The sequence below is a fragment of the Pelobates fuscus genome, chromosome 2 (assembly GCF_036172605.1).
Source record: "Pelobates fuscus isolate aPelFus1 chromosome 2, aPelFus1.pri, whole genome shotgun sequence".
Classification (NCBI taxonomy): domain Eukaryota; kingdom Metazoa; phylum Chordata; class Amphibia; order Anura; family Pelobatidae; genus Pelobates; species Pelobates fuscus.
This window is the reverse complement of record NC_086318.1, coordinates 9,298,137-9,321,377: the sequence shown is the minus strand read 5'-3', so window position 1 is coordinate 9,321,377 and position 23,241 is coordinate 9,298,137. Positions and strand designations below refer to the sequence as shown.

At 43.9% G+C, this 23,241-nt stretch overlaps 1 protein-coding gene and 1 long non-coding RNA gene across 2 annotated transcripts; both read right to left on the bottom strand.

The window, feature by feature from the left end:
- Window positions 1–1,044: 1,044 nt before the first annotated feature.
- On the bottom strand, window positions 1,045–18,120 carry LOC134585363 (uncharacterized). The gene is made up of 3 exons (XR_010086515.1): window positions 17,971–18,120; window positions 15,348–15,411; window positions 1,045–2,388 (listed from the first exon to the last, which is right to left on the bottom strand). It is a non-coding gene; the product is annotated as an uncharacterized LOC134585363 (long non-coding RNA).
- A 197-nt stretch (window positions 18,121–18,317) lies between these two features.
- LOC134586003 (putative nuclease HARBI1) lies at window positions 18,318–22,133 on the bottom strand. Its single transcript, XM_063441501.1, has 3 exons — window positions 22,066–22,133; window positions 19,279–20,273; window positions 18,318–19,192 (listed from the first exon to the last, which is right to left on the bottom strand). The coding sequence occupies exons 1-3, from the start codon at window positions 22,131–22,133 to the stop codon at window positions 18,777–18,779; spliced, it is 1,479 nt and encodes a 492-aa protein (XP_063297571.1). The 3' UTR covers window positions 18,318–18,776.
- Window positions 22,134–23,241: the final 1,108 nt, after the last annotated feature.

Below are 23,241 nucleotides of genomic sequence, written 5' to 3'. Positions count from 1 at the left end.
CTGACAATAATCATTATACAAACTGTAAAATGGCTAACAGACTGGGCAATCACTCCCATTTCTGCTATCAATGTGTTAGCTCTGCCGATAATATTAAGATGATAACAACGTCAATGTTCCAGGATTTTATGAAAGTTTTACCATTATCAGATAGGTGAAACTGCTCCCTAAACCTTACATTAAACAGTTCATTCAGCAATTACACTCCCGACGAGTTAGCTTCATGCTAAAGTGTTAAACGCAAGGTGCACCAATCCGATAATGGTGATGTACTGGAGCAGAATTAATGCATCTCTATGGGGAAAGTTTAGAGTTTCCACGCTTGGCGTCAGTGCTGCACTAACCCACGAGGTACCTCTAGTGGACGTCTGAGTGATTGCCATTGTAGGTATTCCTAGGGAGTAACCCAATATACTCACCGCAATACCTGCATTAAACTGTAGTTGTTCTAGTGACTATAGTGTCCCTTGAAAGAAGCGGTTATGGTGTATAGATCATACCCTTGCAATCTCACTACTCTATTCTCTGCCACTAAGTAGTTAAATGATTTGTTTATGAAGCCCTAGTCACACCTTCCCTGGCTGTGACAAACAGAGTCCTCCTACACACTTCCTGTAAGGAGAGAACAAATTATTAAACTTTTCTTTATTGCACAGTGTGTTTAATGAAGAATGTCAGATTTCCCTGTTCTGTTAATTGTCTGCTCGAGTCTGCAGCATCCTACTGTGTGCGCGTAAAGTTCAATTAAAGCAGGAGATAACTTCTAAAGTAAACACACTGTGTTGTAAAACCTGGTTGAAAATGAAACCTTTTTTCATGCATGCTGTAGGAGTCAGGCTAGGGTTGCATAAAGCGATACAAAAGCAATTTAACTCCTAAATGGCAGAGAATTGAGCAGTGAGACTGCAGGGGCAGTAGGATATACATATATATATTTTTTTTTTAAAAAAAAAACGTTTTTTTTGTTGGGTCAGATACTAGTGTTATGATGCTGGAATACCTGTAGTGCAAACCGGATTGGGTGGGAGCTTTCAAGTGCTTCCTGGTCTTCTAACAGCAGAACGATTTGTTACAAACATGAGATACTCCGAGCACGGTATACTTTGTGTTTATTTTAATATGTTATTAGTGGATTGCTTTTAATATGCATTAAACAATGGGCGGACCAGTCTCTGCCATCACGAAAAGAATCATTTGATCAGTCACTATTTCCTCAGCAAAGTCAAACATATTTAAAGGAGCACTCCGCTGTCTGATTGACAGCCAGGGGGCATAACACAACTAATTTATAAAATACCAATTTCGATTCAAATCTCCACTTTTTAAAATGTTGCTATAGCCACAATTCTTCCAACCTGTTTCTATCCTGTACTACATTCTACAATAAATCCATCCCATGTTAACATTGACCCCCCATGATTAAAGAATGTCTGGGCAGGGATTGTGTATTCCAAAAACATAGATAATAGGAATTCCGTACAGACGCATAGATGGAGCAGTAACCATGGAAACCCCAATGTTCCTAATGCTACATTTAGTACAGACGTTCGAAAGTCAGAGAGGGGAAACACTCCTGGAAAACCAAATGGTGATAAACCATTAAGGTAGTGTTTCTATATTGCTGTGTATACCCTTATAGACCAGTAGATGTGTATACCCCTTAATCCACGGACAGACCAGATACCATACTGCTTGCGTAGTCCATTGTCAGACCAGATAACATACAGCTGGCGTAATCCATTGTCAGGCCAGACAACATACAGCTGGCGTAGTCCATTGTCAGACCAGCTACCATACTGCTTGCGTAGTCCATTGCCAGACCAGCTACCATACTGCTTGCGTAGTCCATTGCCAGACCAGCTACCATACTGCTTGCGTAGTCCATTGTCACACCAGATAACATACAGCTGGCGTAGTCCATTGCCAGACCAGTACCTCCTTTGCTAGATCAGCTGCAATCTTGCTGGTGTAGTCCTTTGCCAGATCAGATACCATCTTGCTGGTGTAGTCCATTTTGAACCCCATATCTTGCAGTGCTGGCATAGTCAGTTGGCAAACTGTTACCCCTACTGGCTAATTGCCCTCACGGACCCGTTGCCTTCCTGCTGACATTGTGTTTACGTTTGCCAGTTAACAAAGGCAAAGATAAGCCCTCTCGAGGGTTATGGAGCCGGATACAAGTAGTGTGCTCGTCCACAGTATTTGGAATGTAGGGATTCAGGTTCTTCTGCCATCAATAAAGGGGCTCATATTAAACTGTGCTCAACATTTCACACTGTCCTTGGGTCATAGTTTCGGTAAAGTATGTTTCATTTAGATGATAAGGAAATTAATTGTCACAGAGGAAGTGCCAGCATATCCATTCTGTGTAACTGGTTCCTACAAGAACTGGAAAACACGGATAATGTTATATATCATTAGCCTCATCTGCAGGTATCCCATGCCAGACATAATTAGTTAACATATAAATTCTCATGAAAATCCCACCCCAAGTACTTTGTATGAGGACATTTCTCCAATAAGGTACACCTAAAGGTCCCGAATCACATAACAGACTACCCATATACACTTCCTAATGAGCTGCTACCTTCAGGGGATCCTGGATATTACAGAGAGTACCTGCTGTTACTGCGTGTCCTGGGATATTACAGAGAGTACCTGCTGTTACTGAGTGTCCTGCGATATTACAGAGAGTACCTGCTGTTACTGAGTGTCCTGTGATATTACAGGGAGTACCTGCTGTTACTGAGTGTCCTGCGATATTACAGAGAGTACCTGCTGTTAATGAGTGTCCTGCGATATTACAGAGAGTACCTGCTGTTACCGAGTGTCCTGGGATATTACAGAGAGTACCTGCTGTTACTGTGCGATATTAAAGAGAGTACCTGCTGTTACTGTGTGTCCTGCGATATTACAGAGAGTACCTGCTGTTACTGTGTGTCCTGGGATATTACAGAGAGTACCTGCTGTTACTGTGTGTCCTGCGATATTACAGAGAGTACCTGCTGTTACTGTGTGTCCTGCGATATTACAGAGAGTACCTGCTGTTACTGTGTGTCCTGCGATATTACAGAGAGTACCTGCTGTTACTGTGTGTCCTGCGATATTACAGGGAGTACCTGCTGTTACTGAGTGTCCTGGGATATTACAGAGAGTACCTGCTGTTACTGAGTGTCCTGGGATATTACAGAGAGTACCTGCTGTTACTGAGTGTCCTGGGATATTACAGAGAGTACCTGCTGTTACTGAGTGTCCTGCGATATTACAGAGAGTACCTGCTGTTACTGAGTGTCCTGCGATATTACAGAGAGTACCTGCTGTTACTGTGTGTCCTGCGATATTACAGAGAGTACCTGCTGTTACTGTGTGTCCTGCGATATTACAGAGAGTACCTGCTGTTACTGTGTGTCCTGCGATATTACAGAGAGTACCTGCTGTTACTGAGTGTCCTGGGATATTACAGAGAGTACCTGCTGTTACTGAGTGTCCTGGGATATTACAGGGAGTACCTGCTGTTACTGAGTGTCCTGCGATATTACAGAGAGTACCTGCTGTTACTGTGTGTCCTGCGATATTACAGAGAGTACCTGCTGTTACTGCGTGTCCTGCGATATTACAGGGAGTACCTGCTGTTACTGCGTGTCCTGGGATATTACAGGGAGTACCTGCTGTTACTGTGTGTCCTGTGATATTACAGAGAGTACCTGCTGTTACTGAGTGTCCTGCGATATTACAGGGAGTACCTGCTGTTACTGTGTGTCCTGGGATATTACAGAGAGTACCTGCTGTTACTGAGTGTCCTGCGATATTACAGAGAGTACCTGCTGTTACTGAGTGTCCTGCGATATTACAGAGAGTACCTGCTGTTACTGAGTGTCCTGCGATATTACAGGGAGTACCTGCTGTTACTGAGTGTCCTGGGATATTACAGAGAGTACCTGCTGTTACTGAGTGTCCTGGGATATTACAGGGAGTACCTGCTGTTACTGAGTGTCCTGCGATATTACAGAGAGTACCTGCTGTTACTGTGTGTCCTGCGATATTACAGAGAGTACCTGCTGTTACTGTGTGTCCTGCGATATTACAGAGAGTACCTGCTGTTACTGAGTGTCCTGCGATATTACAGGGAGTACCTGCTGTTACTGAGTGTCCTGCGATATTACAGGGAGTACCTGCTGTTACTGCGTGTCCTGGGATATTACAGGGAGTAGCTGCTGTTACTGTGTGTCCTGTGATATTACAGAGAGTACCTGCTGTTACTGAGTGTCCTGCGATATTACAGGGAGTACCTGCTGTTACTGTGTGTCCTGCGATATTACAGGGAGTACCTGCTGTTACTGAGTGTCCTGCGATATTACAGAGAGTACCTGCTGTTACTGAGTGTCCTGGGATATTACAGAGAGTACCTGCTGTTACTGAGTGTCCTGCGATATTACAGAGAGTACCTGCTGTTACTGTGCGATATTACAGGGAGTACCTGCTGTTACTGAGTGTCCTGCGATATTACAGAGAGTACCTGCTGTTACTGAGTGTCCTGCGATATTACAGGGAGTACCTGCTGTTACTGTGTGTCCTGTGATATTACAGAGAGTACCTGCTGTTACTGTGTGTCCTGTGATATTACAGAGAGTACCTGCTGTTACTGCGTGTCCTGCGATATTACAGAGAGTACCTGCTGTTACTGCGTGTCCTGCGATATTACAGAGAGTACCTGCTGTTACTGAGTGTCCTGTGATATTACAGGGAGTACCTGCTGTTACTGCGTGTCCTGCGATATTACAGGGAGTACCTGCTGTTACTGTGTGTCCTGCGATATTACAGAGAGTACCTGCTGTTACTGAGTGTCCTGCGATATTACAGAGAGTACCTGCTGTTACTGTATGTCCTGCGATATTACAGAGAGTACCTGCTGTTACTGAGTGTCCTGCGATATTACAGAGAGTACCTGCTGTTACTGCTTGTCCTGCGATATAACAGAGAGTACCTGCTGTTACTGCGTGTCCTGCGATATTACAGGGAGTACCTGCTGTTACTGCGTGTCCTGCGATATTACAGGGAGTACCTGCTGTTACTGAGTGTCCTGTGATATTACAGAGAGTACCTGCTGTTACTGAGTGTCCTGCGATATTACAGAGAGTACCTGCTGTTACTGAGTGTCCTGCGATATTACAGGGAGTACCTGCGGTTACTGCGTGTCCTGGGATATTACAGAGAGTACCTGCTGTTACTGAGTGTCCTGCGATATTACAGAGAGTACCTGCTGTTACTGAGTGTCCTGTGAGATTACAGGGAGTACCTGCTGTAACTGCGTGTCCTGCGATATTACAGGGAGTACCTGCTGTTACTCTGTGTCCTGCGATATTACAGAGAGTACCTGCTGTTACTGAGTGTCCTGCGATATTACAGAGAGTACCTGCTGTTACTGAGTGTCCTGCGATATTACAGAGAGTACCTGCTGTTACTGTGTGTCCTGTGATATTACAGAGAGTACCTGCTGTTACTGTGTGTCCTGTGATATTACAGAGAGTACCTGCTGTTACTGAGTGTCCTGGGATATTACAGAGAGTACCTGCTGTTACTGAGTGTCCTGCGATATTACAGAGAGTACCTGCTGTTACTGAGTGTCCTGCGATATTACAGAGAGTACCTGCTGTTACTGCGTGTCCTGGGATATTACAGAGAGTACCTGCTGTTACTGTGTGTCCTGGGATATTACAGGGAGTACCTGCTGTTACTGAGTGTCCTGCGATATTACAGAGAGTACCTGCTGTTACTGTGTGTCCTGCGATATTACAGAGAGTACCTGCTGTTACTGAGTGTCCTGCAGAGTACAGAATATTTGATAGAGTCCTAACCTCAACATCTGAGGAAAGGGATTTAGGGGTGATTATTTCTGATGACTTAAAGGTAGGCAGACAATGTAATAGAGCAGCAGGAAATGCTAGCAGAATGCTTGGTTGTATAGGGAGAGGTATTAGCAGTAGAAAGAGGGAAGTGCTCATGCCATTGTACAGAACACTGGTGAGACCTCACTTGGAGTACTGTACGCAGTGCTGGAGACCATATCTTCAGAAGGATATTGATACCTTAGAGAGAGTTCAAAGAAGGGCTACTAAACTGGTTCATGGATTGCAGGATAAAACTTACCAGGAAAGGTTAAAGGATCTTAACCCCTTCAGGACCGGCCTGTTTTTGCGATGTTTGTACGTTAATGTCAGGATCGGGACAGGGATCCAACACGCAGAGTACAAACAGTAGCCAGATACGTATACCGGACCTTAGAATGGCCGGACTAACGTAAGTAGTACAGTATAGAATGGTCAAAGACAAGCCGAGGTCGAGGGTAACAGAAGACAGGTAAGCGAGAGACAAGCCGAATCAAGGGTAACAGAGATAAGCAGAGTAAGGTAAACAAGCCGGGTCAAAACCAAAAGGGATAATAGAATACACAAGCACTGAGTGACTAGAACAAGCTAGAACCACGACAGGGCAATGAGCTAATGAAAGAAGCTCTGTTAAATACCCTGTTCAGAGCAGTAACCACGCCTCCAAGGCGTCCTGATTGGTCCTGCAGCCATTGACTGACAGGTTGTTCCGGGGGAGTGTCCTGATGACTACTTCCTGCCTAGATGCTGTAAAAGGCAGTCACTCCCTCGCGGCCGGTCTAGCATGACCGGATAGACCGCGGGGAAGGGAGCCATCAGACCGTCTGGATGGAGGAACAGCTAAGTCTCTACCTCTTTCGGAGGTAGAGACCACAGGTACCCTGACAGTACCCCCCCTCTCAGATACGCCCACCGGGCGGAATGAACCGGGATGAGATGGGAAGCGAGAGTGATACGCCCTGCAGAGACGGGGAGCATGAACATCCTCCTGAGGTACCCAACTCCTCTCCTCAGGACCATATCCCTTCCAATCAACCAGATATTGTACTCTCCCCCGGGAGATTCGAGAATCAATAATAGAGTTAACCTCATACTCCTCCTGACCCTCCACCTGAACGGGGCGAGGAGGGGCTATTGTGGAGGAAAATCTGTTACATATGAGTGGTTTCAGCAATGAAACGTGAAACGAGTTCGGGATGCGTAAGGTATTAGGAAGAGCTAAACGATACGCAACTGGATTGATACGGGTCAGCACCCTGTAGGGTCCAATATAACGAGGAGCGAACTTCATGGAGGGCACTTTTAAACGGATGTTCCTCGTGCTCAGCCATACCCTATCACCTGGAACAAAGACCGGAGCCGCCCTTCTACGTTTATCAGCGTGTTTCTTGACCAACATAGAGTTGTGCACAAGGATTTGTCGAGTTTGATCCCACAACTTCCTCAAATTGGCAACATGAACATCAACCGACGGCACCCCCTGGGAAGGGGAATCCGAAGGAAGAATAGACGGATGAAAACCATAATTCATGAAGAAGGGGCTTGAATGAGTAGAATCGCAAACGAGATTGTTGTGTGCAAACTCCGCCCAAGGAATCAAACCGACCCAATCATCCTGGTGTTCAGAAACAAAGCATCGTAAATATTGTTCGATTTTCTGGTTGGTACGTTCAGCAGCTCCGTTAGACTGAGGATGATAGGCAGAAGAAAAGTTTAATTTAATACCAAGTTGAGAGCAGAAGGACCTCCAAAAGCGGGAAACAAATTGGGAGCCTCTGTCCGATACAATTTGAGAGGGTATCCCATGTAGGCGAAAAATCTCCTTAGCGAATATCTCTGCCAATTCGGGAGAAGACGGGAGTTTAGGCAGGGGAATGAAGTGTGCCATCTTAGTAAACCTGTCAACCACGGTGAGGATAACAGTCTGTCTTTTAGAGATAGGTAGATCGACAATAAAGTCCATGGCCAAACAGGACCATGGTTTTTCTGGAACCTCCAAGGGGTGCAGGAATCCACATGGAAGCGTATGGGGTTGTTTGGTTTTAGTACAAACTTCACATGCAGCGATGAACTCCTCAATATCCCTCCGTAAAGCAGGCCACCAGAAGTCCATAGAGATCAACGCGTAAGTTTTGCGAATACCAGGATGTCCCGCCATCTTGCTATTATGTAAACACTGTAAAAGTTCCAGTTGAAGAGCAGGAGGAACGAAATGACGGCCCGCAGGAGTCTGTTTAGGTGCTAGATGTTGCAACTTAATGATCTCGGCCAGTAATGGAGAATGAATCCTGAGATTCGTATTAGCAATGATATTGCATTTCGGAACTATAGAAGAAAGAACTGGTTCAGGTACAGTAGAAGGTTCATATTGGCGAGATAATGCATCGGCTTTAGAGTTTTTAGAACCAGGTCTGTAAGTCAGTACATAATTGAAGTGAGTCAGGAATAAGGACCAACGAGCTTGTCTAGAGGATAAGCGCTTAGCCTCCCCAATATAGGACAAGTTTTTGTGGTCCGTCAAAATCGTAATAGGGTGTAGGGTCCCCTCCAACAAATGTCTCCACTCCTTTAAGGCTTTAATGACTGCTAACAGTTCCCTTTCCCCGATGTCATATCTGCTCTCAGGCCCAGAAAATTTCTTAGAGAAAAAACCACAAGGGTGTAACGGTTTATCCACCCCTAACCTTTGAGACAGAACAGCCCCAACTGCTGTCTCAGAGGCATCGACCTCGAGCAAGAAAGGCAGAGTCGTATCAGGATGGACTAGAATGGGAGCCGAGGCAAAAAGTTCCTTGAGAGTCTTGAAAGCACCAAGAGCTTCCTTAGACCAGAACTTAGTATCAGCCCCTTGTTTGGTCATATTGGTAATAGGCGCAATGATAGAGGAGTATCCTTTAATGAAGCGCCTATAGTAGTTGGAAAAACCAATAAACCTTTGGATAGCCTTGAGTCCTTTGGGCAAGGGCCAGTCTAAAATAGATTGGAGTTTTACAGGATCCATTTTAAAACCCTCCCCAGAAATCACGTATCCAAGAAAGTCTACCTGAGACTGATCAAAACTGCACTTTTCCAATTTGCAATATAGACCATGTTGCAGCAGCTTGTGTAATACCTTTCTGACCTGTCTATGGTGAGTCTCAATCTCCTTAGAGTGTATTAGTATGTCGTCCAGGTAAACAATAACACAATCATGCTGAAACTCCCTAAGTACCTCATTAATCAAATCTTGAAATACTGCAGGAGCATTGCATAGTCCAAATGGCATCACAGTGTATTCGTAATGGCCATACCGGGTATTGAATGCCGTCATCCACTCGTGACCTTGCTGGATTCTCACCAAATTGTAAGCCCCTCTGAGATCTAACTTGGTGAAGATTTTGGAGCCCTTAAGACGATCAAATAACTCGGTAATCAGTGGGATAGGATAGGCATTTCTGACAGTTATTTTATTCAAGCCTCGGTAATCGATACAAGGTCTCAGCGTGCCATCCTTCTTCTTAATGAAAAAGAACCCAGCCCCGGCCGGAGAAGAAGACCTCCTGATGAATCCCTTTTCTAAATTCTCCCGAATATACTCCTCTAGAACCGAGTTTTCCTGAACAGACAAAGGATATACATGGCCCCTCGGAGGCATAGTGCCGGGTAGCAGCTTAATCTTACAGTCAAATGACCTGTGTGGAGGCAAAGAATCGGCATTCTTCTTGTCAAACACTGCCCTTAAGTCTAGGTAAAGGTCTGGTATTTGTCTTTCTGTGGACTGAGTAGGATTCTCCGGTATGTTAATATTAGCTAATGGAGAAACCTTGCACAAACACCGATCCTGGCAGCCCTGGCCCCACGAGAGTATCTCTCCTAACTCCCAATCGATAATAGGGTTATGTTTTTTCAACCATGGGTACCCCAGAACTATGGGAACGGAAGGAGACGAAATGAGCAGAAGAGATAAATTCTCCACGTGTAGGATACCAACATTTAAATCAATGGGTACGGCCTCACGAAAGATAACAGGGTCTAGTAGTGGTCTACCATCTATGGCCTCAACGGCCAAAGGTGTCTCCCTTAGCTGGGATGGAAAATTGTTCTTACTAGCAAATGCTTGGTCGATAAAATTCTCAGCAGCACCGGAATCTATCAATGCCATAGCCCTTACTACTTCCTTCCCCCAAGTTAAGGAAACTGGTAGCAGAAGCCTGTGATCCTTATAATTAGGAGTAGAGGACAAAATAGAAACACCCAAGGCCTGTCCTCTAGAGGGACTTAGGTGCGAGCGTTTCCCGGGCGGTTAGAACAGTTCGAGAGTAAATGACCCTTGGCTCCACAATACATACACAAACCCTCTCTTCTCCTGTGCTGTCTTTCCTCCTCAGAGAGGCGGGTATACCCTATCTGCATAGGTTCAGTAAGCAAAGATATCGTGGAGTCAGGACTTGGAAAAGCAGGAGCTAACCTAAAAGAAGGTCTCTGGTTCCTCTCTCGAGTGTTCTGTCTCTCTCTTAGACGTTCATCTATACGAGAGATGAACGAAATTAAATCCTCTAAATTCTCAGGGAGTTCTCTGGTAGCAACCTCATCAAGGATTACATCAGATAGGCCATTCAAAAATACATCCCTATACGCCTGCTCATTCCACTTGATTTCTGCCGCCAGAGACCTGAACTCTAGTGCATAATCCACCAGTGTTCGGTTCTCCTGTCTCAGGCGCAACAGTAATCTGGCTGCATTAACCTTTCTACCTGGAGGGTCAAATGTTCTTCTAAAAGCAGCTACAAATGCGTTATAGTTATAAACTAATGGGTTATCGTTCTCCCATAGTGGGTTGGCCCATCTCAGAGCTTTCTCAATGAGTAGGGTGATAATAAATCCTACTTTTGCCCTATCTGTAGGATAAGAGCGAGGTTGCAATTCAAAGTGGATACTAATTTGGTTTAAAAAACCACGACACTTCTCAGGAGCCCCACCATAGCGTACTGGGGGGGTAATGCGAGAAGAAGCACCCACTGTGGTTGCCTCTAGACCTGAACAGACAGGAGAAACAGGGGTATTACGTATCTCCTCTGGTGGGTTATTGGCACAAGCTAATAGAGCCTGTAGCGCAAGCGCCATCTGATCCATTCTGTGATCCATGGCTTCAAACCTAGGATCAGGAGCAGCCAGCTGACTGTTTGTACTTGCAGGATCCATTGGCCCTGTCGTAATGTCAGGATCGGGACAGGGATCCAACACGCAGAGTACAAACAGTAGCCAGATACGTATACCGGACCTTAGAATGGCCGGACTAACGTAAGTAGTACAGTATAGAATGGTCAAAGACAAGCCGAGGTCGAGGGTAACAGAAGACAGGTAAGCGAGAGACAAGCCGAATCAAGGGTAACAGAGATAAGCAGAGTAAGGTAAACAAGCCGGGTCAAAACCAAAAGGGATAATAGAATACACAAGCACTGAGTGACTAGAACAAGCTAGAACCACGACAGGGCAATGAGCTAATGAAAGAAGCTCTGTTAAATACCCTGTTCAGAGCAGTAACCACGCCTCCAAGGCGTCCTGATTGGTCCTGCAGCCATTGACTGACAGGTTGTTCCGGGGGAGTGTCCTGATGACTACTTCCTGCCTAGATGCTGTAAAAGGCAGTCACTCCCTCGCGGCCGGCCTAGCATGACCGGATAGACCGCGGGGAAGGGAGCCATCAGACCGTCTGGATGGAGGAACAGCTAAGTCTCTACCTCTTTCGGAGGTAGAGACCACAGGTACCCTGACAGTTAAGGACCAGAACAGTTTTAACACTTTTGTGGTGTTTGTGTTTAGCTGTAATTTTCCGCTCTCTCATTTACGGTTCCCATACAAGTTATATATTGTTTTTTTCACGACAAGAAGGGCTTTCTTTACATACCAGTATTTATATTATGTCATATATTGTATTTTAAAAAAAATAATAAAATATGGTGAAAAATAAAAAAAAAAAAAACATGTTTTTGGACTTTTACTTGAAAAATCTTTTACTTATCTACAAAAGCTAATGAAAAAAACTGCTAAATAGATTCAAAATTTTGTCCCGAGTTTAAAAACACCCAGTGTTTACATGCTTTATTGCTTTTTTTTGCAAGTTATAGGCCTATAAATACAAGTAGGAAATTGCTGTTTCAATATATATATATTTTAAATGTATCAATAGTGACATTGTTACACCGTTATCTGTCATAAATCCCCGAAACACACCTAACATGTACATATTTTTTAAAGTAGACAACCCAGGGTATTCAAAATGGGGTATGTCCAGTCTTTTTTAGTAGCCACCTAGTCACAAACACTGGCCAAAGTTAGCATTTATATTTGTTTGTGTGTTAAAAATGCAAAAAACGCTAACTTTGGCCGGTGTTTGTGACTAAGTGGCTACTAAAAAAGGCTGAACATACCCCATTTGCAATACCTAGGGTTGTCTTCTTTTGCAAATGGTATGCCATCATGGGGCTAATTCTCATTCCTTGGCTACCATACGCTCTCAAAGGCAACCTAACCAATCTGACAAATTTCAATTAAAAAAAAAAGTAAAATCAAGCTTTATATTTGACCCTGTAACTTTCACAAACACTATAAAACCTCTACATGTGGGGTACTGTTATACTCAGGAGACTTCGCTGAACACAAATATTAGTGTATCAGAACAGTAAAATATATCACAGCAATAATATCCTCAGTGAAAGAGCTGTTTGTGTGTGAAAAATGCAAAAAACTTCACTTTCACTGACAATATCGCTGTGATATGTTTTACTGTTTTGAAACACTAATATTTGTGTTCAGCGAAGTCTCCCGAGTAAAACAGTACCCCCATGTACAGGATTTAGGGTGTCATAGAAAGTTACAGGGTTAAACACAGTGCTAGCAAATTAAATTATCTGGACTTTTGGCCTGGGTTGGCAGGCAGGTCCCTCAAATTGCAATCATTAAAATTACTTAATTAGGTAAAAATATTACATAAATATGCACGTAGAATTTTAATATATATACATATTTATGTATTTGACATCTACGTGTATATTTATGAAATTATTTATGTAATTATGTATGTGGACATATGTATATTTTGTATTATTTTTATTTATTTATACATATATATATATATCATTACATTCTAAGTGTATTTTGATATAAATATATATATATATCAATATCAAAATACTGTTAGAATAAAACTGAATATATATATATAATTTTTTTTTAATTATTAAAAATTATTTTTATTTTTTGTTATTTATTTTTATTAACATATTATTTGTATTTTATAATAATATATATATACACCATATATATAGTTATTATATATATTGTATATATTCGTGTGTAATTTAAATATAAGTGTATTTTTATATTAATATACGTATATATAAATATAAAAATACACTTAGTGTGACATTATATATATTATATATATACATATATTATATATAGGTATATATAGATATAATACATGTATATATATCATATATATATATATATATATATATATCATATATATATATATATATATATATATATATATATACACATATTTTTTTTTTTTACACTGATTTCTTTTTTTTTTACACTTTATTTTATGATTTTTTACTTGCAGGGAGACTGCCTGTCAGCACAGACAGTCCCCCTGCAGGCAGATACACAGACCCCTATTGCGGTCATGTGATCGAGTGATCACATGGCCGTGGGGTCCTGATCTGCCGAGGGGGGACTGCCCGGGCAGACAGGCAGTCCCCCTGGACCGGGAGGAGAGCTGATCGCCGCCGTGGGACCGACGGCGATCAGGTAAGTTGCCCAAAACCGTTATGACGGTTCAGGACCGTCAGCGGTGCAAACGCACGTTTTACCGCTGACGGTCCTGAACCGTCAGCGGTCCTTAAGGGGTTAACATGTATAGCTTGGAGGAAAGACGAGACAGGGGGGATATGATATTTTAAAGAAGAAAAACTACCACAACAAGAGGACATAGTCTTAAATTAGAGAGACAAAGGTTTAAAAATAATATCAGGAAGTATTACTTTACTGAGAGGGTAGTGGATGCATGGAATAGCCTTCCAGCTGAAGTGGTAGAGGTTAACACAGTGAGGGAGTTTAAGCATGCGTGGGATAGGCATAAGGCTATCCTAACTATAAGATAAGGCCAGAGACTAATGAAAGTATTTAGAAAACTGGGCAGACTAGATGGGCCGAATGGTTCTTATCTGCCGTTACATTCTATGTTTCTATAATAATGAGTTCAGGGAGTTAAGAAGTAACCTAAGCTACTATGTCATTTTAAATGAAAGCAGGGTATATCTAATGATTGGATCCAACATTCTTATAGCATTTATAGGATCTCTTGAAATGCCATAAATACTACAGTGTGCTGCAGTGGTTATGGTTCCATGGTCCCGGACGCTGTCCCAGTGAAAGCTGTCGAACTATTTAAGAATGTTCCTGTGTCTGTCAGGGCCTCACGGCCCTGCCAGCCTGAGCTGGTATGTTAAAGCAGGGGTACAGTAGCATTCCAACCTTGGACAGTATTGTTGGCCCCTGACACTTTTAAATATAAAAAATGGTCTGTAATGGTGATGTAAAAGGGTTAACATACATTTGCTAATGTCACAACCAAAAGGTTTAAAGAAAAAAAAAAGAAAAAAAAAATTGTATGACATTCTAGTTAAAGGTTTCTTCTAAACCACAAAACTGACCTTAACAAAATGACACATTGCCACTACGACCCAACATGCAGTGACAGACGCAGTTTGTGATTCAACAGAGATTAACAATTATTGAAGAATTAAGAGTGTCACCCCCTCGGTGTTGGGCGTTAAGAGGAATTTTTCCTAATTTGTTGCAAAATTGGAAGCGCTTCAGACTAGGATTTTGCCTTCTTTTGGATCAACAGCAAAACCATGTGAGGAAGGCTGAACTTGGTGGACGCAAGTCTCTTTTCAGCTATGTAACTATGTAACAGGGTGTAATGTATTATTGAGAATGCAATAATGATAGCTGATATGAACTAATTTTGATATTAGCTTCTGTAAATACTCTGAACAACATGAGTGGTATTGTACTGATTATTAAGACAAGATTCTGGGAATTTCTGATCTCCAAAGAATGGTATGAACTTCGACCATAGCACATCAATGTATGCAGGAAGGAGTGCAGGTGCCAGGTGAGTTGAAGTGGTTATGGTACTTAGAAAAACACTTTAAAGAGGAACAACAGCGACTGACCCCTTAATGTTTAGTGTATTACATAGCGGTTTAATGCTTTAAATAAGTATCCAAAAAATTAAATAGAAATAAAATAAATAAATAAATAAATAAAAGATTCACCTGGTCCAGACAGACACAGCAAAGGAGGAAGTAGTAGCAGAGTGACGGCAATGACGTGGAGACGGACTGTTTAATTCATTCTCTCTAAACAAAAAGGATTTTTAAAATGTCTCCTTTATACAGCACAGCTTACCTGTCAATCTTTCTGTCCTGCATTAACTGATATTTTCTAAAATGTATTTTCCAGGCAAATATTTCTAAACGAGAGAGAGGGAGGGGAAAAAAAAGGATTAAGATACGTTTACACATTAAATTCACATTTAGGAAAAAAAATAATAATTCTTAGACGAGGGGGTGTTAGTCCTCAACTGAAACGCCAAGAAAATCTCAGGTGATTAGTGAAACCATCTGAACTGAAACCTAACATTAAAATGTATATTTCCACCTGATCTCTATAGAGAATACAATGGTTACATTTAAAACGACTACAAATAGGATGGTGCAAATGTGAAAATGGGTCTTAACAGATGCAGCAACCAACAAAAACAAATCCTGGTAAAAAGATTTGAAAAAATAAAGCATACAGTGGTGATGGTGCGCAACAATAATAACATTCACTGCGGACCTCTTATAGAGAGAACAATATGCATCCCTGTTGTTTAATTAAGGTGCACACTAAGTATCTAGTATTGCTAACCGGTGCACGACAGTGATTTGTGATCAAACAGAATGTAAAAAATACTTGCAAATGGAATGACTCTGATATTTATTATTTACACAAAGCATACGTACTCCATCAACGATTGGTGGGCATACATCATGTCCTGAACACTTCGGCTCTATTCCACCAGCATGTGCTTCCTTGAGCTTCTGGCAAAGATATCTCTAATGAGACAGCGCTGTCGGCTTGGAGGGAGACAGGCACGGGAGTAGTAACACTACCGAGGGAGGAAGGACCAGAAGTTCGGTTTTGGACAGGTTGAGTTTAATATTAAATTTAAGGCCAGACTGAAAGCACAGCTGACTACGAAGTTTTCCAATTTGAGTAGTTTGAGATTCTCTCTGAATCCTTTGAATTCTTGTTTTAGTGAATAACCCTGTACTTGTTGAGACAGAAGATTATCACGTCTTTTTCTATAGCTTGCATTTTAGTGTTTTGCCACACGAGGGGGAACATAGAGTAACATATACGGTCACAGAGGTAAAAACTCGCCATGTCAGTCTCCAGCTCGTACAATGCATACCGACAGCTAGTCTGCACAAAAAGGGTCAAACAACCGGAGGAGGGAAAAGGAAAATGCAACCCACACGTATTGCACTCATGCATACACTCCAATCGTGTCAGGAGTACAAAGAGTTTCAGAACACTAGAATTCAAACAGGAAGAGAGCGATTGGGAAATAATCTTGGGTCTAAGTATTTACCGATACAGGAGACTGTATGACACGGCCCCGTGTGGGGATGGTGTAGAATACATGTTAGGAGAAAATAGATTTTCAGCAAGGGATCGTAACAGTTGTGATCGTATTAATACTCTTGGCTTGATTAGTCATTTAAACTGCTATTCTCTATAGAGATTAGGTGGAAATGTATTTTTTTATTAGATATAGTCACATGTAACGGAACTCCCTGTACCCCTGGCTGGGTACCTTCGCCAGGGAACGCTTCCTAGCTGGAAAAACCGCAGCACTTCTACCCAGTCGCCGTGGCTTTACTGGGGTCCTGGAACCGCTCCCTCCTGGATCTAGCAACCCCCAGGCACTGGACGACACTCAGTCCTGGGAGCTCTAGTCCTTACAAGGACTTTCCCCGTTGAATCCTCTACGCTGGAACAGTGATTAAAGAATAGCCCTTTCCCCTCCCAGTAACCAGACGACACATAGTTCAGGGAGTACAAACTGGAAGGCGTTTAATCTGGCCAGATGGCCTGCTTTTATACAATTCTAAACACAGACAAGCACGCCCATGACACTCCCACAGACAATATGATAATCCCTTCCCTATGCCTGGGAGAGAATTGAGTCAGGGAATGTACAAAACTCAATTATCTCCCGGCACAAAAACACACACATTTCAAACACCCCAAAAGTACCTTAAAATTACATAAAAACCCCACAAACGTTACATCCCCTGAAGGCCTGATCTGGGTGACCAACATATCCAAAAAAAATAGTAAGTGTTGCTTTGGCTTAAAGTTACAATTACAGGTGCAAGTCTATGCACGTAAAACGTACTAAAGGGATTATTGCCACTTACTCCCTTAGCTAGCTTCACTGTATCTTGTTGAGTTTACGACTCACACTAAACTTTGTTGCTATAAGTTATTCTGTTCATTTGAACTATTAACTATAAGTCCTCATCTATATAGCGATCATACACTCTGTAACTAGATCGCAAGTTAGCGGATTTACTTTTTCTATCACTTTATTGTAAATATCACTGTACTTATTTATTCTTCATTTTCTTGATAATTCGGTTTTCTTTACCTTTTTCTACCCCTAAGGGGGTCTAATAAAAATGTACGATTTTATAGTTCTACTTAGGTTCCGAATACTAGCAAGTTTTGCTTTATACTGGAAGCCGCTTTCACAGGGTATAGAGACTGTATTTGGGAGCACTGTTTCAGTTTAACCCTTTTCAGCCTCTTCTCTATATCCAAAAATCACCCAGATCGGTTCAGAAATTTCCTGGAAGTCATAATCTGACCGACCGCACGGTCCCATGCCCAAAACAGCTCCATAAGATTAGGGCTTGCGGTCGGTCTAGTTCGGTAGTTTAAAACTGAACAATCTACCGAACATAGTCAATATTCTTACCCTGGAGCTTGTTCCCCTTGTTCGTGGGAATGTTTCCACCGAACAGTGTCTTTCTAAGTGTTGTAGAACCGAACACAGGTGATTCTGGAAGTCCAGCGGTGTTCGGGAGTTGCCGTGTCAGTTTTCAGTTCCATGAACTCGACGACCAAACGCCACTGCCTGCATTCGTGTGAACCAGATGGCCACCACCTCATGGTTGTCCATAGGAAATGCAACCACCCTGACAAACACTTAGAACACTGTGGAAAATGCTACAAAGTAGCAATTAGGCTTAACAAGCTACAGGGTGGTCTCCGGTTCGTGCAGCTGTTCACCAACCATCTAGTCCAAATACACAAACAGACTTTTTTCAGTGTATATTACAGGTCCCATAGTCTGTGGGCAGGAGCCTGTCAAGCAGGCTCCTCCAGGAGCTTGTGGCAAACTCACGTGAAAAGGGAAGTTTGACAAATCACATATTTAAAGGAACACTGTAGGCACTATAACAACTTGACCCCAAGTTCTGTGTATTTGAATAGTTTGAAAGAGAGATATCAAGCCACGACTCCATCCATCTGGATAGGAGAGCTGGGGCTGTAGCTTCTCTGCTCTCGTACCCAGGCATTCTGTGCTGCGTCTATGCTCCCCAATACTCCTCTAGGGTAGCAATACTTCCAAGCGTACATCATACTACGAGGAGCAGACAGCAGTGAGACTTCGAACTGGAGGAAAGGGAAGTAAACCAATTTATTTTATACTTCACTCTGCATTTAACGAGTGACTGGGAGACTATAGCGTTACCGAAGCAGGTTTGTTCTAGAAATACTCTAATGTCCCTTTAATGAATACAGAGATCTGAATTTCTGGCACTTACAGGAGAAGTAGTTTTTGATTATCCTGGATCGCACGGCTTGTGCGCTGTCACTGAGCTCTGGCTCAGTATTTGGCATCTTCGCAAGCTTCCTACTTTTTTCGACAATGTAGTCAGCTGGAACGTTGTGCTGCACAGCGATGTTGTGTAAGATACAGCAAGCCACGATTATATCAGACACTTTGGTAGGATCGTACTGCAGACCACCACCAGATTTGTTCAAACACTTGAATCGAGTTTTCAGAAGTTTAAATGTTTTTTCAATTACAGAACAGGTGCGAGATTGGGCTTCATTGTACAACTTGTCTGCATCTGTACTTGGTTCCGTCACTGGGGTCAGCAGCCATGGGAGAGATGTATAAAAAGAACCACCTGGATGCAATGGAGAAACATACCCAGGAATCAGAAACCATGAAATTAAAACAGAGGCAAAGTCAGCAATAATTGCACGCACTTACCAACGAGCCAGCCACCGCCAATCTTGCCACTCTCAAAGCCTTCATACACGGACGACTGTCGTAATATAAAGCTTTCATTTGAGCTTCCGGGAAAAGCTGAAAATAAACTTAAAATTTTGCAGTGACTGTCCGCAATAATTTGGACATTTACAGAATGGTATCCCTTTTTATTTCGGTAGATCTCCTCCCTTTCATGGGGTGCTGAAAGAGCCACGTGGGTACAGTCCACTGCCCCTATGACATGTGGTAGTCCCGCAATCTGGTAGAATCCCCTTTTTAATGACTGCCACCCAGATTTGTCAGTAGGGAACCCAATAAAGAGATGGACGTGTTTCTTCAAGGCCTGTATGACAGGCACCAAAAACCTGGAGAAAGTTGACTGGGAAACTCCACCCACTGCGGATGCCTTGGTCTGAAATGACCCAGAAGTAAAAAAGTGCAAACAGTTTAATAGTTTAACCATCCCTGGAATAGCGTGGCTGCGTTGGGTCAGTGGGTCAATATCAACCCTGATTAGCTCATACAAGTCCATGATGGCACCTTTGGGAAGATGATATCTTTCAACAACTTCCTCATCAGTCATGCCTTCTAGACCTGTCCGTTCTCGAAATATTCGAGGTCTTCTGACGCCAAGCACTTGCTGTTTTCGTGTAGGTGCTGGTGGGGGTTTGGGTTTAGGTTTTTGGGGAAGTACTACCTTCAGCTCCTTCCTACGTTTTGGTCGTTTAATCTTTCTCTGTTCCTCCTGTTCTGCTTTCAACAAGAGCAGCATTATTGGCCCAAATGCTTCCATGAAGACAGACGTGGATGAGGTACCTTTAGCTAGCCAGGTATGTCTGTGTCTCACTCCGTACAAACTCTCGCAGCCATCCAAGTAAGCTCGTTCTTTTTTTGTTTTGTTACTTTTTTTAATGGAGTTTGAATAAATTATGTAGCAGAATACAACTTGAATAGTTCCTACACCACTGGCCAATCTTCCAATATTGATCTTACTGCTGCAAGAAACAGACCATAGCAAAATGTTAGAAAATAAGTAGTGTAGGCTAGTGTGTTGGTGACACGGTGTTCATGTGCGTGGCTACATGGGATGAGGTACTAGTGGCTTAACTACCACGATCGTAGGGGTCACCATAACTTTAGGGCCGGTGTACAGACTGGTAACTGGCAGGAGGAGAGTGCCGCTGTGTGTGAATGGATCAGGTCTGACAGGAAGTGTTCAGAGAGAACTTCCTGTCAGACCTGGCCTGGTACCGCAATGAACAGGTAGAGGAGGGGGGGGAGAGACATGAAGGGGCATGGGTGGAAGGGAATGAGACACATCAAGCTGCTGCGGTGGGAAGGGAATAATACACATGGAGGTGTGTGAGACACACTGGGGGGGGCATTAGTGCAATTTTTGCACTAGGGCCCAGTGGTTTTTGGTTATGCCTCTGGGTACATAAGAGCTGGATACCGGGTATTAGTGAGTGCATGTGTAAGGGGTCAGGGTAATTATTGTTGGATACATGGGTTCATGTACAGGATTGAGGCAGTTTTGGCCACAATTTCACATCGGTGAAGGAGCTTGGGGAGTAAGTTAACAGAAGTAAAAATCTTGGGGTGCTGGATGGATGTCGGGGTGCAGGTTGGATGTTGGGGTGCAGTTAGATGTTGTTGGGGTGCAGTTAGATGTTGTTGGGGTGCAGTTAGATGTTGTTGGGGTGCAGTTAGGATGTTGGGGTGCAGTTAGGATGTTGGGGTGCAGTTAGGATGTTGGGGTGCAGTAGATGATGTTGGGGTGCAGTTAGATGAGGTTGGGGTGCAGTTAGATGAGGTTGGGGTGCAGTGGTTGGATGTTGGGGTGCAGTTAGATGATGTTGGGGTGCAGTGGTTGGATGTTGGGGTGCAGTTAGAATGTTGGGGTGCAGTTAGAATGTTGGGGTGCAGTAGATGATGTTGGGGTGCAGTAGATGATGTTGGGGTGCAGTAGATGATGTTGGGGTGCAGTAGATGATGTTGGGGTGCAGTAGATGATGTTGGGGTGCAGTAGATGATGTTGGGGTGCAGTAGATGATGTTGGGGTGCAGTAGATGATGTTGGGGTGCAGTTAGAATGTTGGGGTGCAGTTAGAATGTTGGGGTGCAGTTAGAATGTTGGGGTGCAGTAGATGATGTTGGGGTGCAGTTAGAATGTTGGGGTGCAGTAGATGATGTTGGGATGCACTGGTTAGATGTTGGGGTGCAGTAGATGATGGGGTGCAGTTAGAATGTTGGGGTGCAGTTAGATGATGTTGGGGTGCAGTAGATGATGGGGTGCAGTTAGATGATGTTGGGGTGCAGTTAGATGATGTTGGGGTGCAGTTAGATGATGTTGGGGTGCAGTTAGATGATGTTGGGGTGCAGTAGATGATGGGGTGCAGTTAGATGATGTTGGGGTGCAGTTAGAATGTTGGGGTGCAGTTAGAATGTTGGGGTGCAGTTAGAATGTTGGGGTGCAGTTAGAATGTTGGGGTGCAGTTAGATGATGTTGGGGTGCAGTTAGATGATGGGGTGCAGTTAGATGATGTTGGGGTGCAGTAGATGATGGGGTGCAGTTAGAATGTTGGGGTGCCGTTAGATGATGTTGGGGTGCAGTTAGATGATGTTGGGGTGCAGTAGATGATGGGGTGCAGTTAGAATGTTGGGGTGCAGTTAGATGATGTTGGGGTGCAGTAGATGATGGGGTGCAGTTAGAATGTTGGGGTGCAGTTAGATGATGTTGGGGTGCAGTAGATGATGTTGGGGTGCAGTGGCCACGTGCTCCCCTCACCTCCCATTGTTATGACGATCACTCACTGCCAGCGCCGCACTCTGCCCGTCACTCCGCGCTGTGCGCATGCTCACACCGAGCGCTACACACCGGAGACACAATCTGCGCGCACACTGACCCCGCCTGCAGCGCTAGCAGCATAGACATAGAACACTGCTGGGCGGTTTTAGTCTCGTGCACTTTGTACTCGATGTGAATGAGGGCGTTTCCCTTCTGCCGAACTTATTAGCTGATTGGAGGTTAGTCTTGAGCAATGACAGGGGCAAGTCTGTTACCATGGCAACGTCATTCAATGGCATTAGCGGCCATCTTTGTTCTGGGAACCAGAACCATCTGCCCTTAGTTACCCCACAGCACCCCATAACCCCACAGAACCCCATTACCACACAGCACCCCATAACCCCACAGAACCCCATTACCCCACAGCACCCCATTACCACACAACACCTCATTAGCCCACAGCACCCCATAACCCCACAGCACCCCATAACCCCACAGCACCCCATAACCCCACAGCACCCCATAAACACACAGCACCCCATTACCCCAAAGCACCCCATAACCCCACAGCACCCCATAAACACACAGCACCCCATAAACACACAGCACCCCATTACCCCAAAGCACCCCATAACCCCATTACCACACAGTACCCCATTACCACACAGCGCCCCATAACCCCACAGCACCCCATTACCACACAGCACCCCATTACCCCACAGCACCTCATAACCATGCAGCACCCCATTACCCCACAGCACCCCATAACCCCACAGAACCCAATTACCACACAGCACCCCATTACCCACAGCACCCCATAACCATGCAGCACCCCATTACCCCACAGCACCCCATAACCATGCAGCACCCCATTACCCCACAGCACCCCATTACCCCACAGCACCCCATAACCCCACCGCACCCCATAAACACACAGCACCCCATTACCCCACAGCACCCCATTACCCCACAGCACCCCATAACCATACAGCACCCCATTACCCCACAGCACCCCATAACCCACAGCACCCCATAAACACACAGCACCCCATTACCCCACAGCACCCCATAAACACACAGCACCCCATTACCCCACAGCACCCCATACCACACAGCACATCATTACCCCACAGCACCCCATTACCCCACAGCACCCCATTACCACACAGCACAACA

Coding starts and splice junctions, on each gene's coding strand:
- LOC134586003 (XM_063441501.1), bottom strand. CDS start 22,133: ATGCGCACAGCGCGGAGTGACGGGCAGAGTGCGGCGCTGGCAGTGAGT. Junction 20,274..22,065: donor GATCGTCATAACAATGGGAG/GTGAGGGGAGCA, acceptor TGTTTCTTGCAG/CAGTAAGATCAATATTGGAA. Junction 19,193..19,278: donor TGGCGGTGGCTGGCTCGTTG/GTAAGTGCGTGC, acceptor CATTGCATCCAG/GTGGTTCTTTTTATACATCT.